This window comes from Camellia sinensis, chromosome 12 (genome assembly GCF_055761805.1).
Source record: "Camellia sinensis isolate YWXY chromosome 12, ASM5576180v1, whole genome shotgun sequence".
NCBI lineage: Eukaryota > Viridiplantae > Streptophyta > Magnoliopsida > Ericales > Theaceae > Camellia > Camellia sinensis.
The window spans coordinates 101,947,607-101,965,708 of NC_138972.1; the positions used below are offsets into that span (position 1 = coordinate 101,947,607).

The 18,102-nt window shown below is 38.1% G+C and overlaps 1 protein-coding gene across 1 annotated transcript in view; it reads right to left on the bottom strand.

Annotated features, from left to right (window-relative positions):
* Positions 1 to 16,864: 16,864 nt before the first annotated feature.
* Positions 16,865 to 18,102, bottom strand: part of LOC145803778 (uncharacterized) — a 35,206-nt gene continuing 33,968 nt past the window's right edge. The window contains exons 5-6 of the mRNA XM_082897119.1: positions 17,854 to 17,907; positions 16,865 to 17,455 (exon numbers count right to left, since the gene is read on the bottom strand). Coding sequence (XP_082753245.1) covers positions 16,865 to 17,455; positions 17,854 to 17,907 — 645 coding nt within the window. The remainder of the gene's footprint in view (positions 17,456 to 17,853; positions 17,908 to 18,102) is intronic.

The window sequence follows — 18,102 nt, forward strand, 5'->3', positions numbered from 1 at the left end:
AATTTGAGTGAAAAATCCTAATTAATCATTTTCTCTTGCTTTCAATTTAGTTTTCAATGTTGATTTTGGTTTGATTGCTGTTAATATTCTATTTGAGTAAAAACCCTAGTTAATCATATTTTCTTGCTTTCCATTTAGGTTTCAATGTTGAGTATCGTGCGATTGTTGTGAATGTTCTCATATTTTGGGTCAATTTGAGTAAAAAACCCTAGTTAATCATATTCTCTTGCTTTCTATTTAGGTTTCAATGTTGAGTATCGTGCAATTGCTATTAATGTTGTCATATTCTGAGTCAATTTGAGTGAAAAACCCTGGTTAATCATCTTCTCTTGCTTTCAATTTAGGTTTCAGTGTAGATTTTGCTGCGATTGCTATGAATGTTCTCATATTCTGAATCAATTTGGGTAAAAAACCCTAGTTAATCATGTTCTCTTGCTTTCCATTTAGATTTTAATGTTAAGTATCGTGCGATTGCAGTTAGTGTTCTCACATTCTGAGTCAATTTGAGTAAAAAACTCTAGTTAATCATATTCTCTTGCTTTCAATTTAAGTTTCAATGTTGATTTTGGTGCAATTGCTGTGAATGTTTTCATATTCTGAATCAATTTGAGTGAAAAACCCTAGTTAATCATATTCTCTTGCTTTCAATTTAAGTTTCAGTGTAGATTTTGCTACGATTGCTGTGAATGTTCTCATATTCTGAATCAATTTGGGTGAAAAATGCTAGTTAATCATGTTCTTATGCTTTCAATCTAAGTGTCAATGTTCATTTTGGTACCATTGCTGTTAATGTTTTCAGATTCATATTGAATTTGAGTGAAAAACCCTATTTAATAATTTTCTCTTGCTTCCAATATAGTTTTCAATGTTGATTTTGGTTTGATTGCTGTTAATATTCTCAGATTCTTAGTGAATTTGAGTAAAAACCCTAGTTAATCATATTCTCTTGCTTTCCAATGTTGAGTATCGTGCGATTTCTGTGAATGTTCTCATATTTTGAGTCAATTTGAGTAAAAAATCATAGTTAATCCTATTCTCTTGCTTTCCATTTAGGTTTCAATGTTGAGTTTTGTATGATTGCTGTTAATGTTCTCATATTCCGAGTCAGTTTGAGTGAAAATCCTAGTCAATCATATTCTCTTGCTTTCAATTTAAGTTTCAATGTTGATTTTGGTGCAATTGCTGTGAATGTTCTCATATTCTGAATCAATTTGAGTGAAAAACCCTAGTTAATCATCTTCTCTTGCTTTTAATTTAAGTTTCAGTGTAGATTTTGCTGCGATTGTTGTGAATGTTCTCATATTTTGAATCAATTTGGGTGAAAAATCCTAGTTAATCATGTTCTTATGCTTTCAATCTACGTGTCAATGTTCATTTTGGTACCATTGCTATTAATGTTTTCAGATTCATATTGAATTTGAGTGAAAAACCCTAGTTAATCATTTTCTCTTGCTTTTAATTTAGTTTTCAATGTTGATTTTGGTTCGATTGCTGTTACTTCTCAGATTCTTAGTGAATTGGAGTAAAAATTCTAGTTAATCATATTCTCTTGCTTTCCATTTAGGTTTCAATGTTGAGTATCGTGCGATTGTTGTTAATGTTCTCATATTTTGAGTCAATTTGAGTGAAAAACCCTAGTTAATCATGTTCTCTTGCTTTTAATTTAAGTTTCAGTGTTGAGTGTAGTACCATTACTGTCAATGTTCTCGTATTTTCAATCAATTTGAGTGAAAAATCTTAGTTAATCATATTCTCTTAGTTTCAATTTAGGTTTCAATATTAATTTTGGTACGATTCTTGTGAATGTTCTCAGATTCTTAGACAATTTGAGTAAAAAATCTTAGTGAATCATATTCTCTTGGTTTCAATTTGGTTTTCAATGTTGATTTTCGTATGATTGTTGTTAATGTTCTCAGATTCTTAGTCAATTTGAGTTAAAACGCGGACTTAATCATATTCTCTTGATTTCAATTTAGGTTTCAATGTTGAGTTTGACATGATTACTGTTAATGTTCTCAAGTTTTCAATCAATTTGACTGAAAAACTCTAGTTATTCATGTTCTCTTCCTTTTGATTTAGGTTTCAGTGTTTATTTTGATACGATTGCTATAAATGTTCTCAAATTCTGAATGAATTTGAGTCAAAATCTCTAGTTTATAATATTTTCATGCTTTCGATTTCAGTTTCAATGTTGATTTTGTTTTTATAGTCATGTGTAACGCCCTCAAAATAATAACATTAAACCCATCAATATAAACATGCATTTATATATATATATATAAGATCCACATTCTTCAATTCATCAGAGTATTTCTTTACAAAAGTATTACATGTTAACAACAAAAGCAAATGCCCTACGGGCTTACAGCTTCCCAAGTTAACACTTGGTTACAAAAAAAAAAGTACTAACTCAATTACACATTAAGCCCTTGGCTTGGATTTACATGTAATACATCAAAAGGAAATAAGACAACAAAAGTCTGTCCGCCTCTAGCCTCCCAAGCTATGTCCTTGGAGGTGGCATACTACCTGTACCTGAAAATAATGTCCCACAAATGGTGAGCCAATGCCCAGTAGAGATATGCTAAACACAGTATGAGCAATAACTAAGACATTAGCAATTGATAAATGTTCAATTTTCATAAACCAATTCATAACCCATTTCCATCTCATGACCATTACGTTCATGTTTCATTTCAGTTTCCATTTCTTATCAATTTCACAATTTACATCAATGGCTCAGAACCTGGCCAACTACTTATATGAGACAGTGACTCCTATTAAACATTTCCCATTATCACAATAGATAAACATATAGGTTGTATCAACATCTCAACAGGTAAGTATACAAGCTGTACCCACATTTCAACAGATATGCATATTAGCTATATCAACACTTCCAATGACAAGCATATGAGCTGTATTAACACTTCCAATGACAAGCATATGAGCTGTATCAACACATTATCTGACAAGCATATGAGCTGTATCAGTGGAGTCCATCCCCTATCTCCTCCCAAACAACATCCGGTTTAGAGGTCTATCCCCTATCTTCCCCTAAACCGTGGAGTACATCTCCTATCTCCTCCCACATACACAATGCATATATATATACACAAAGGTCATATACACAATCAATCAATCAATACATAACGTTAATGTATTCTGTCAACCGTCATACTCTATGACATATCCAATTGATTAGTTTTAGTTTGCCTAATCATCATGCATTGTCTACAACAATCAAAACTACCCTCCATCGGTAGCCCAAGCAATTATTTCTAAACAGATAATAATAGCTCCAACAGATAAAATATCAATGTTTTCAAAAGTGAGCGATTTATAAATCCAACTCCATCATTTCACAACATAATGAGCCAATTTCATTATTTCCAACTCAATTCCATAAGTCCACAAATTTTCCCAAATTAATTATACCAATTAATTTATTCAACCAAATTAGGGTTTTCTACCCCATTTCTCAATATTGACCCAATGGTCTAAATATCAACAACCAACATCAATAACACCATTTGAAACCCAAAATACATATTATGAGCCCAAAATCACAAAACCCTCTTTAACACATTTTGAAACCCTAAGTCCCAAAATTTCCCAAATTCAACACTTTATCAAAACAACTAAAAATCTAGGTTAAAGACCATAAGAGTGAGTAGGAATCCCTACCTCAAAGATGACTCCCAACCAAGAAGGTGAAGAAGACGAAAATGCTCTAACCCACGAATTTCTCGGATCAAAAGATAGCCCTCGACGATCAACAACTTTTTTGTAAAGGCCAAAGGTGAGGAAATCACTCCTACTAGATCAATACCTAGAGAGAAGTCAAGGTTTTAGAGAGAGGAGCTCTCAAAATGGGTTTTAGAAAAAGTAGGAGAGAGAAAAGAAAGTAAAAAATGATTTAAAATCACCCAGCGGATAACTCATATACGCATGACCCGCTCGAGCGGAGAACACAACGCTCGAGCGCTAAGAACAAAAATCTGGACACGTTCGAGGGCAATAAGGCCCGCTTGAGCGCCAAGACACAAGAATAAAGCACTTCCGCTCGAGCACGAAAACCAGTCTGCTCGAGCGTAGATTTCCCCCTCCCAGAACTTATACCCAGAAAGTACGACCCGCTCGAGCGCCAACAAACCCGCTCGAGCATAAACAAACCCGCTCGAGCGCAATAATACCCGCTCGAGCGGATCGCCTAAAAACTGGACAACAAGGAATTGAAACCAAGGCCTAACCAACCTGTAACAACCCTGCTCAAAACATCCTAAAACCCAATCAAGTGGAATTAAAGGACGGCAACAAGATAGATACTACTGCCAACTTCACGGAACCGAGTTCAGAATACAACAGAATAGTAAAGGGACAACTGGGATCGCTATAACCCCCCCTTAAAGAATTTCGTCCCCGAAATTAAACACAAGTTTTTCAAAAAAATCAGGTTTTCTCCATTCTCAACAATATTACGACATAATATTAAACATTTCGACCCATTACCGGTCAATTCCATCTCTTTTCAAGAGGCATTTCACAACATATATTACAAGTGCATTATCAACATGCAATTTTCTTCCATTTCCAACCATTTCCAACATACATGGTTCACAGTTCATATCATAATCAATATACATGATACAACTCCAATTCTACAATATAGCCAACATATGCAATATCATAATCAACTCCCATATCAAGGTAAGTTCTACAACATACTTTCATTAAACCAAAACATTACCAATGTTTTACAACTTAAGACATATATAAAGCTCTTAAGTCCAACAACCTTACAAAATTCAAATACAAGATTACACGTCAACAAATAAGTCCGGATAATTCTCGTGGACCTCCAACTCACGTTCCCAAGTGGCTTCCTCCACTCCGTGATGTTTCCACAAAACCTTTACCAAAGGGATGGTCTTGCCACGCAGGACTTGATCCCGCCTATCCAAGACCCGCACCGGTCTCTCCTTGTACGAGGCATCCTCATCTACCTCTAAATCGGTCTAATCTAACACGTGGGACGGATCCGGCTCATACTTCCGAAGCATACTCACGTGAAACACGTCATGCACTCCGGACAATTGCGGCGGCAAGGCTAAACGATAAGCAACCTCGCCAATCCTTTCAAGGATCTCAAAAGGACCAATAAACCGAGGGGATAACTTCCCACTCTTCCTGAACCTCATCAAACCTCGCCTCGGTGATATTTTCAAGAAGACATGATCACCTACCTCAAACGCCAAAGGCCTCCTCCTATGGTCGGCATAACTCTTTTGGCGACTCTGGGCTGTAACAAGCCTCCTACGGATAAGCTCAACTTTCTCCGTCGTCTCCCTAACCAACTCCGGACCCAACAAAGGAGCATTACCCACCTCGGCCCAACACACTGGAGACCTACACGGTCGGCCACACAAGGCCTCAAACGGTGCCATACCGATACTAGACTGAAAGCTATTGTTGTAGGCAAACTCCACCAATGGTAAGTGCCTCTCCCACGTCCCATTAAAGTCAAGGACACAACCCTGAAGCATATCCTCAAGGATCTGAATAGTACGCTCGGGCTGTCCATCAGTCTGAGGATGATAAGCCGTACTAAAGGTCAACTTAGTGCCCAAGGCACTCTGCAAACTCTGCCACAACCTAGCAGTAAAACGAGGATCTCTATCTGAGACGATCGTCACTGGGACCTCGTGCAATCTCACTATGTCCCGAATATACAAGTCGGCGAGATGATCTACCGAATTTCTCACGCGCATGGGAATGAAGTGCGCCGACTTAGTCAACCGGTCTACAACCACCCAAATAGCATCACTACCCCGCTGAGTCCTCGGAAGACCTACAACGAAGTCCATAGTGACATGCTCCCACTTCCACTCGGCAATAGACAAGGGTTGCAACAAACCCGCTGGCCTCTGATGCTCGGCCTTCACTTGCTGGCAAGTAAGGCACTTAGACATGAAAGCTGCCACATCTCTCTTCATACCCCGCCACCAAAACTGGCGACCCAAATCCTGATACATCTTAGTGCTTCCCGGATGCACTGCAAGGCGTGAATGATGGAACTCTCGGAGTACTTCCTCTCGGCAAGATTCCGGCACAAACAAACGGTCTCGGTATCTCACCCTCTGGTCGGGATACACCGTCAAACCCTTCTCAACTTTCCCACTGGAGATCTTCTCTCGGAATGACTCTACTTCAAGGTCACCTCTCTGTGCCTCTAACACTCGAGTCACAAGTGTAGGCTGCGCAACAACAGAAAACAAGGCCGCAGCCTCAACAGATTCGCCCAGATGCAAATCAAACTCGCCGAGTACACCCAACATCCCCCATTCCCGGATGGCAATACAGGCTATATCACTAATGGATCTCCTACTAAGGGCATCGGCCACAACATTGGCCTTTCCCGGGTGATAGTGCAACTCAAAATCATAGTTCTCAATGAATTCCATCCATCTCCTCTGCCTCAAATTCAAGTCCCTCTGTGTAAACAGGTACTTCAAACTCTTGTGGTCCGAGAACACCTCGAACCACTCACCATAAAGGTAGTGCCTCCAAATTTTCAAGGCAAAGATCACTGCTGCTAACTCTAGGTTGTGCGTAGGGTAATTCTTCTCGTGGATTTTCAACTGACGCGAGCCATAAGCTACCACCTTCCCTTCTTGCATCAACACACAACCCAAACCCTCTCGTGATGCATCACAATAGACCGCGTAACCCGACCCTCTCTCCGGAATAATCAAAACCGGAGCGGTGGTCAATCTAACCTTCAACTCTTGGAACGACTTTTCACAAGTTTCACTCCGTACGAACTTGACCCCTTTCCGCGTCAATCTAGTCAACGGCGAAGCTAGCCTGGAGAAATCCTTCACAAACCGATGGTAGTACCCAGCTAATCCCAGAAAACTGCGGATCTCAAACACACTCTTAGGCTGTGCCCAATCTTGCACTGCCTCAACCTTGGATGTATCAACAGACACCCCTTCCTCGGATACCACGTGGCCTAAGAATTTGACTTCCCTTAGCTAGAACTCACACTTCCCAAACTTGGCATACAGCCTATGGGCTCTAAGCAACTCAAGCACCACTCTCAAGTGTTCTTCGTGCTCCTCCTCAGAAGGCGAATAGATGAGAATGTCATCCACGAAAATGACTACAAATCGATCCAAGAATTCCCGGAAGATCCGGTTCATCAAGTCCATAAAGACTGCCGGTGCATTGGTAAGCCCGAATGGCATCACCAGAAACTCATAATGGCCATACCGCGTACGGAATGCTGTCTTAGGAATATCCTCCTCCCTGACCCTCAACTGGTGGTAACCCGATCTCAAGTCTATCTTAGAGAAACAACGGCAACCCTTCAACTGGTCAAACAGATCATCTATACGGGGCATAGGGTACTTATTCTTGACCGTAGCCCGATTCAACTTCCGGTAGTCTATACACAATCTCAAGGCACCATCTTTCTTTTTAGCAAAGAGGGCCGGTGCTCCCCACGGTGAAACACTAGGGCGAACAAAGCCCTTATCTAGTAATTCCTGGAGCTGAACTTTCAACTCAACCAACTCTGTTGGAGCAAAAAGGTAAGGTGCTATAGAAATCGGCGTCGTGCCAGGTACTAAATCAATAGAGAACTCTATCTCTCGGTGAGGTGGCAAACTAACGAGATCCTCGGGAAAAACATCCGAATACTCACAAACCACCCTCGGTAAAACAAACTGGGTCTCACCACACTCACCACTCTCAAAGCTAGCAAGTAAACCACTAAGCTCACTCCGCCCTCGCGAATCATACCCCGGTGGTAAAACACTACCAACCCGGTCTCCCAAGAAATGGAACCACTCCCCGCTCAAGGTACATAACATGACCCTCTGGCGGTAGCAATCGATAACAGCCCGGTATGACGATAGCCAATCCATACCCAAAATAACATCAAAACCCTTCATGGGCATGATAACAAAAGGAAAAGGAAGCCTATGGTCGGCGACCTCTATATCACAATCTCTAACACCTTGTTTCAAGATCAACTCACCACCAATAGGCGATACTACACAAATAGGAGATGCTAACTGCGCCAACTCCAATTCCAAAACAGATGCAAATGCAGCAGATACAAAAGAATGAGATGCACCCGTGTCAATCAACACACTAGCAACCGAGTTGCAAAACAAAAAAGTACCTCTTACTACTGATGGAGCCGGTACTAGATCCTGCGCGGTAATAGCATACACGCGCCCTGTAGGCCCCTGATCCACCTGCTCACCTCTAGGAGCAAAAGACTGCTGCACTGACTGGGATGATGAAGCTCCCGGATTGGCCCTCGAGGCCTGCACAGATTGAGCTGGCTGATAACTCTGCGTTTGCTTAGAACCAGACGCTCCTGAAGTAGCACTCAACTGTGGGCAATACCTCTTCAGGTGCCTAGGCTGACCACACTGATAGCAAGACAAAGTCTGGCCCCTGCCTTGACTCTGGCCCTGAGGTCTAGCTAAAGAAGAAGCAGCTCGCTGACCCCCTCTCTTCTGCGGGCAAACCGAAGACTTGTGACCCAGCTGGCCACACGTAAAACAAGGCAAGCCTCCTTGACTACCTTTCCCAGCGCCCGTACTCGGCACTGGAAAGGTCGACCTAGCCACACCACCTTGAGACTGTTGAGGGTTAGAACCCCTCTGTCTCCTGCCGTCACCCTGACCATCATGGCTCCTCTTGGAGCCACTCTGCCCCTCATCCTCCTCCTGCATCATAATCTCCATATGAGCAGCTGCATCCACCAAACGTCTGTACTCTCGGATGAAAGATCCACCAACCCTCAGCTTGAGGCCTCGCCTCAACTTCCGCTCAAACTCAAAGCAACGGCGTTCCTCGGACGCCACTAGTTCAGGTGCAAACCTGGACAGACTAGTAAAAGTAGCCTCAAACTCGGCCACTGACAAGCCCTGCTGTCTAAGCTGGCAAAACTGCTCTCTCAGCTTCTCCCTAGCAGCTGCAGATAAAAACTTCTCCTGGAAAGCATTCACAAACGCCTCCCATGCACCACCAACACTGCCCTTCTCGTACTTCCACCATTGACCCGCATCTCCCTTCAGTTGGAAGGATGCCAAGGTCACCTTTAAAGCCCCGTCCTCGATGCCAAGCATCTCGAACGTCTTCTCCATCTGTTCTAACCACTCGTCAGCCTTAAGTGGCTCCTTTGGATCCCCAACAAACTCGTCCGGATTAGACCGGAAGAATTCCCTCTTCAAGAAAGAAGGCCCTGACTCAGCAACCTGATTCTCAGCTCTGAGAATACCCAAAGCTCCCGCTATCCCCCGGGCCAAGGAGCCCATAGCCTGCTGACCTGCTGGCTCGGCCACGTTGGCCTGACCAACTCCCTCCTGCACTGCCGGAACGTCATCCGGTAGAGGTACCTCCTGCCTACCATGCTTGCCACGCCTACCACGCCCTCGTCCTGACATCCTAATAAAGGTAACCAAGACTATTAGCACATTCACAAATGTGCCGAAGCTATAACACTCACGTCCTAATGCATGGACAACTGTAATTCACTCCACGTAAGCACATAAACACATAAGCACTTACGAATTTCATTTCCGGATAATAATAGTCCCGAGGCGTTACTAGAGTTCCGGTTAGAAACAACATTGATCAAGTGCCTTTCCAACAAGACTCCCAGAAACCTAAGGATCCAATCAACATCCTAGAAACTACATTCCATACCCACATATTCACATAAGCATGTTATCAATTAAGCATATAGCATATGACACTACATCTAAGTCTCTATCAAGCGAGACAAATCCATTGTGATCCTAATCACTTCCCACGTACCCAAAGTATTCAAACCCGGTATGCTCTGATACCAAGTTGTAACGCCCTCAAAATAATAACATTAAACCCATCAATATAAACATGCATTTATATATATATAAGATCCACATTCTTCAATTCATCAGAGTATTTCTTTACAAAAGTATTACATGCTAACAACAAAAGCAAATGCCCTACGGGCTTACAGCTTCCCAAGTTAACACTTGGTTACAAAAAAAAGAGTACTAACTCAATTACACATTAAGCCCTTGGCTTGGATTTACATGTAATACATCAAAAGGAAATAAGACAACAAAAGTCTGTCCGCCTCTAGCTTCCCAAGCTATATCCTTGGAGGTGGCATACTACCTGTACCTGAAAATAATGTCCCATAAAGGGTGAGCCAACGCCCAGTAGAGATATGCTAAACACAGTATGAGCAATAACTAAGACATTAGCAATTGATAAATGTTCAATTTTCATAACCAATTCATAACCCATTTCCATCTCATGACCATTACGTTCATGTTTCATTTCAGTTTCCATTTCTTATCAATTTCACAATTTACATCAATGGCTCAGAACCTGGCCAACTACTTATATGAGACAGTGACTCCTATTAAACATTTCCCATTATCACAATAGATAAACATACAGGTTGTATCAACATCTCAACAGGTAAGCATACAAGCTGTACCCACATTTCAACAGATATGCATATTAGCTATATCAACACTTCCAATGACAAGCATATGAGCTGTATCAACACTTCCAATGACAAGCATATGAGCTGTATCAACACATTATCTGACAAGCATATGAGCTGTATCAGTGGAGTCCATCCCCTATCTCCTCCCAAACAACATCCGGTTTAGAGGTCCATCCCCTATCTTCCCCTAAACCGTGGAGTACATCCCCTATCTCCTCCCACACACACAATGCATATATATATACACAAAGGTCATATACATAATCAATCAATCAATACATAACGTTAATGTATTCTGTCAACCGTCATACTCTATGACATATCCAATTGATTAGTTTTAGTTTGCCTAATCATCATGCATTGTCTACAACAATCAAAACTACCCTCCACCGGTAGCCCAAGCAATTATTTCTAAATAGATAATAATAGCTCCAACAGATAAAATATCAATGTTTTCAAAAGTGAGCGATTTATAAATCCAACTCCATCATTTCACAACATAATGAGCCAATTTCATTATTTCCAACTCAATTCCATAAGTCCACAAATTTTCCCAAATTAATTATACCAATTAATTTATTCAACCAAATTAGGGTTTTCTACCCCATTTCTCAATATTGACCCAATGGTCTAAATATCAATAACCAACATCAATAACACCATTTGAAACCCAAAATACCTATTATGAGCCCAAAATCACAAAACCCTCTTTAACACATTTTGAAACCCTAAGTCCCAAAATTTCCCAAATTCAGCACTTCATCAAAACAACTAAAAATCTAGGTTAAAGACCATAAGAGTGAGTAGGAATCCCTACCTCAAAGATGACTCCCAACCAAGAAGGTGAAGAAGACGAAAATGCTCCAACCCATGAATTTCTCGGATCAAAAGATAGCCCTCGACGATCAACAACTTTTTTGTAAAGGCCAAAGGTGAGGAAATCACTCCTACTAGATCAATACCTAGAGAGAAGTCAAAGTTTTAGAGAGAGGAGCTCTCAAAATGGGTTTTAGAAAAAGTAGGAGAGAGAAAAGAAAGTAAAAAGTGATTTAAAATCACCCAGCGAATAACTCATATACGCATGACCCGCTCGAGCGGAGAACACAATGCTCGAGCGCCAAGAACAAAAATCTGGACACGTTCGAGCGCAATAAGGCCCGCTCGAGCACCAAGACACAAGAATAAAGCACTTCCGCTCGAGCGCGAAAACCAGTCCGCTCGAGTGTAGATTTCCCCCTCCCAGAACTTATACCCAGAAAGTACTACCCGCTCGAGCGCCAACAAACCCGCTCGAGCGCTACCGCTCGAGCGTAAACAAACCCGCTCGAGCGTAAAAATCACATCTGTAGAAGTTTTGCAGGAACACGAAATACTGGAGGTGCGCAATCCTCGCTCGAGCGCAAGAATACCCGCTCGAGCGGATCTCCTAAAAACTGGACAACAAGGAATTGAAACCAAGGCCTAACTAACCTGTAACAACCCTGCTCAAAACATCCTAAAACCCAATCAAGTGGAATTAAAGGACGGCAACAAGATAGATACTACTACAAACTTCACGGAACCGAGTCCGGAATACAACAGAACAGTAAAGGGACAACCGGGATCGCTATACATGAATGTTATCAAATTTAGACTTCATGAGAATGGCATTGGATTGATTCTTTTAGGACACATTCTCAGTGTTAATATGTCGTCTACATTGATTTTCCATATAGGAAACCAACTCATGAAACCACCAAGACTAAAAAGCAATGCAAAGAAAACAATAAGAAAGTGTAAAGAATCAACTTCGATGGAGAAAAAGCAAAAGGGAAAGCGTAGAGAATGGAAACTAACTTTCAGATCAAACATGGTGACAATAGTGAAGCTATTACAGCACATCAAACTCAGGAACAAGCATATTAAAGGGTTGAAGAAAGCCCCAGCCTGGTTATTGTTTGATGTAATCTTGAAGAACAAGTTGAATTATAAACAATGCAGAAAATATGATGATATTAAATTCAAAATAATTCAAACATACCAGCCAGGCAGCAGTGGTTCTTTCCAGTTAGAATCAGAAACTGTAAAGTTAACAACAAAAAGACATCAAGTCCATCTTCTGTATATCTTGCAGAGATGAGCTGATGCATCTTGGTTATGGAAATAAAAGTATATCATCATTTCTAACAAGAAGATCCATACAAACTGAAAGGCTATCGAGCATAACCATCATGGACTTGTTGCAAAAAGCATTGAAAGGCAAGAAGAAAGAAGACACCGAAGATGTAATTAGGATGTTGTGTATGTATACTTGTTTAAAGATTTTTTTCTCTACATTAGGAACAACAGTTCGATGGGTATTTCTTAATTACATGGAAGACATAAACTCTATGAGAAAATACAAATGGGCAGAAGCAATAAGGAAGACACTGATGTCTTCAATTGAAAAATACTACAAAAATCCAGCAAAGGTCACAGGATGTGTTATGACTTTCTTAGTAAGTACATGTTTACTCTATTCTATTAGTTTGTTGTTAATAACAGAGAATATTATTTCTTATTCAAATGACAAAAATTCTTTACATTTGCTTTGTAATATTGGTTGTGTGAGCACACACTGATCATCCACCCTGAAGTTAACGAAGCATGCCCAAAGGTGATCAAGTGGAATCTTATCAAATTACATAAACGTATGAAAGTCATATCATTACATGAGCTGACAAGAAGACAGGTCACATTCTCATCTCATTTGAATTTCAATTCAAGTTGGGAAAAATCCCTATTTAAATACACTGAATTATTACTGAGAAACTTTTTAGTTTCCTAAACTTTAATTATTTCAAAAACTAATATCTATTATATGTTGACCTACAGGTAAGTAGTGCTCGATTGATTGAGTGGGGAAAGTGATGAAGAACATGATGACACTAAAAACGAAGAAGAAGAAGAAGAAGAAGAAGAAGAAGAGGAAGAAAAAAAGATGCTGAAGCAGAAAAAGAATATGCTAAAAATAGTGAAGAAGATACTGAAGAAGAAGAAGAAGAAGAGGAAGAAAAAAAGATGCTGAAGCAGAAAAAGAATATGCTGAAAATAGTGAAGAAGATACTGAAGAAGAAGAAGAAGAAGAAGAACAAGAAAAAGAAGATCCTGAAAATACTGAAGAAGAAGAAGAAGAAGAACAACAACAACAAGAAAATGGTTAAGATGCTGAAGAATGCCATCAAGAACAAAAGCCAACAAATAAAGACTTTGATGGCTTCTGCAACACTATGATCAATGATGCACCTGAGGGAGAAGAACGCATTCATCAACAAACACTTGAGAAACTTCAAACTGAGAACAACAATTTGCAACTTGACAACACAGTGAAGACCATCTATATAAATAAACTTGAAGAGGATAACAGGCTACTCATAGTACAAATACAACAATTGAAAGATAAAAATTCTCGATTGCATAACCAATTGGTTGAAAAAGAAGTCCATGAGATCACCCAAGAAGTTTGTGGAGGAAAGCATTCTGGGACAAATACAAAGAATAAAGGTCATACAATAAGAGATGAAAATTCTCAACTACTGCAGAAAGAGGTCCATGAAAATTCTGAAGTGGTGGACAAAGAGCTCCATTAGAAAGAGGTCCATGAATAACACAACAATCTTTTACAACAAAAGATTGTTAGACAAATACAAATGCGAAAGATTGTCAAAATTATCAGTTACAGAATCAGTTAGTGGAGCAAGAGGACCATGACTTAACCCAACAAATTTGTGCAATAAAAGCCGATGATCTGACAGAATCAGAACAAACAAATCTGCAGAATTCCATGATTAAAAAGATCAAAACTAAAGCAAGACTACTGAGATGTCAAATTATGAGTATGGTGGCAAGAAAGTTAGAGTCGAGAAGAGAAAGAATACAAAGATGAGACAATTTCTAACAAGTATGATGTGGCTCAATTGCTACCTCCTGAAGATAAATATAAACTACAAATTTTTTGGAAAGAAAAAGCAGACAGAATCAAGGTATAATCTTATATAAATCTTGCAATTTTTCATGTAGTACAAAAATATGAAATGAAATTGAGAAATAGCTCTGTTTTTTAAAAATATTTTGACTTAATTATTAACACATTTTTTTATTGTTTTGTAGTGCTTGTATATGGTTTGGCACAAGATATGACAATTGTGTATTTATTAATGATATCAAGAGCTTGGTAAAAAAGATCAACATATCCAGCTGTATACGTATAAAATTTGCAATATTTTAACACTGAAAAACTTCTCATTAATTCATTAACATCACTTTTGTGTTTCAATTTGACAGACAATTGATGCATATGATGAGATTCTTGAAAGAGAATCACAAGCACAAAATTCTGGTGATGGAGCAGAGCACAATGACAAATCTTTCGTACTGTCAAGTCTATATTGGGTAAAGAATAAATGTGCATTTGTCAATTCTATACATTATCTTCCTTTCGATTTTGGTTTCAAAGTTGATTTTTTGTGTTTGTTATCATTGCTGTGACTGTTTTTCAATTTTGATTTGGGTATCATTGTTGGGAATATACCCAGATTTTAAAACAATTTGAGTGACAAATCATAGTTAATCATGCTTTGTTGCTTTTGATCGAGATTTGAATATTAAGTTTTGTACAATTATTGTGAATATTCTCATATTTTTTTTGTAAAAAACAGACAATGTTGAAAAAGAAAACTTCAGGAAAAAGGAAAAAGCTTTTGAAAAATACTTTGCAAAGATTCCTCACATGTAGATACATCCAATCATTGGACATTACTTGTTATTGACAAACACTTTGGGACTTAGAAACATTTCAACTCTTTAAGACCAAGAAAAGGAAATGACAAGCACTACAACGTTGCATATCAACTGGTAAGAACAATTTCAAATAACCATTACAATAATCAGATGTAAATCATTACATACTTTATATTGATTTTTTTTATAGCAAAAATCATCAATGAATACATGAAGGATACACCTTGTTAAGCAGAAAAAGCATGGAATTGTGATGTGAAGATTGAATCAGTCAAAGACAGCCCTCAACAAGAAACAATGACGTATGCTATATTTATTCTAACTAACAAATTTTAATATCTTTTTCAAAATTTTTTATTTTTTCACTAACTGTGTGAAAAATGATTTATGTAGGATTAACTGTGGAATTATTGTTTGCTACATCATAAGACAATACATAAGGCATCAACCAATTCCAAACACATTACCACCAGGCACATTCATAAGACTGAGAGCAGACATAGTACATGAGTTCCTTAGTGATCCACAAATATCAATCAGAGTCAAGTAGAGTCAAGATTGCAACATTCAATGAAATCTTTTTTGATGTGTAACCTAATGAACTCTTTTTTGTCACACTCTGATACAATGACTAATGTTTCCGTTGATAGTTGCAAGCATATCGCCTCACAAACATGTTACAATTTCTATGATGTGTAATGGAATAGTTTATCATACTCTCAAAGATATAAGCACCAGGGCTTTCTTGATGTTTTTGTCCATATATTCAGTTTCTATTATCCTGTTTCTCACACTACTATATCGGAAAAGTGAAAATAGTGTTACAAGTAAAAATAGTGGGCACAAGACTTTACTGTATCAAAATTAGTGTTTTGTTGATGTTTTTGTTTGTTTTTTCAATTTTTATGTAGTGTTTTGTTGCCTCACAATATTATCACAATCACTTATTTTGAAATTAAAAACTTAAAACTGAGAATATTTTCAATTTTATAAAGTGTTCTCTCAATTTTCAAAACAATAATATTATGACAATAATTTATTTGCTGCCTCACAATATTATCACAATTTGAAAAACTAAAATTCGAAACAAAGAATATTTTCACTTTCAGTCCACTGTTACTTTATTCAAAACATAAAGTATTGATCATATCTATTTAGAATATTAATTCACATTTATTGAACCGATCACATTTATAACTAGTTCCAATTCATAACAAGAGCCTTACACTATTATCACAAAATCAGCTATTTTGAACTACAAACTTAAACTGAGAATAAGTTCACTTTTTATACAGTATTCACATAATTTTCAAAAACAAACATTTAATAGTCAAGTTTATTTACAAAAACCAACCAAATAAATAATTCACATTAAAAACAAACACAAAGCCAACCAAACAATATTATCACAAACAATTTCAAAATTAAAATTTGAAACTAAGAATATTTTCACTTTTAATTCAATGTCAATTTATTCAAAACATAGAAGATTATTACTCAGCTCTCAACAATACAAACTACTACTTCAAGAAATTTATGAATACGAAATTTTTACAATCACAAAGCAGCTACAAAAAATCACAAAGCCTCCTTACACGATTTCTTATTGTGACTGCCAACCTTCCCACATCTACCACAAGTAATTTGCCTTACTTTCTCACCATTGGAACGAATTCTCTTCTTATTTGGCCTTCCTGGTTGCTTCTTAGACAAAGGAGGAAGAACAACATCACTATCACCATCAACATTACAATTTGGTTTCCAAATTGAAGAAACATGATATATGGGAAAAAAATAGGACTCTAGATAACTTTGAACATAGAAGTATTGATTAACAAATAAACTCAAATCATGTCTCTTTTGTATAGCACCAACTGCATGTGCACATGGAAACCTTTTCAATTGCCACTCGCCACAAGAACATATTCGTCTACTAATGTCAGCTAAAACAGATGGGTGTGAATGCACTTCATAGGCATCATTCCGAGATGAACTAACAATCCATAGCCTCGAAGTATTAAAAGCATCATGCAACTTGGGCTTCATTTTGGGGCATATCACACTATTCCATTTATTAACAAGTTCCATTCTCTTAGCAATTTTCCTCATCAACTTAATTCTTACACTATCAATCACCTTTGTGATAGGCAAGTGGCGTTCTTCTTGTATCTACGAATTGAAAGATTCAGCTACATTTGACCATATCTCTCTAAAGCGTTGCCCTAGAAAATATGCATTACTCCAATGATTATATAGTATGTCATCTAAAAACTTTTCAACTCTTGACCTACCTTCAGTCTTTAACTCAACCAAACATTAATGAAATGTTTCTTCAGTTGGAGCATATGCATATTTCCTAAACAGAATGATCAGCTTTTCTTTCAATCCATGAAACATACCACGCAAATGATGCCTCAAGTTCATCTTCAAATGATATAAACAATAAACATGGAAAGCCATTGGAAAAACCTTTAGCAAAACTTCAACTAATCCAAGGTTACTATCTGACACGAATATAATATTTTGTTCTGGTGAAACAATTGTACTCAAATGCTTCAAAAACCAACGCTAGTTGTCTTGATTCTCTTAGCCAACAATTGCAAAACAAACAGGAAAGAACCCTACATGTAAAAAATAGAAAAAATGAGAATATTCTATTATTCTTAGAAAATGGGAACACTTTAACATTCAAAATATCAAACACTAAAATGAATAACTGAAAAAATAAAAAATACATATAGAACAACAATATTATATAAAATTTAAAACATTCAATCATATTTCTAAATTGAGAACTTTCTCAATTTCAGAACAGA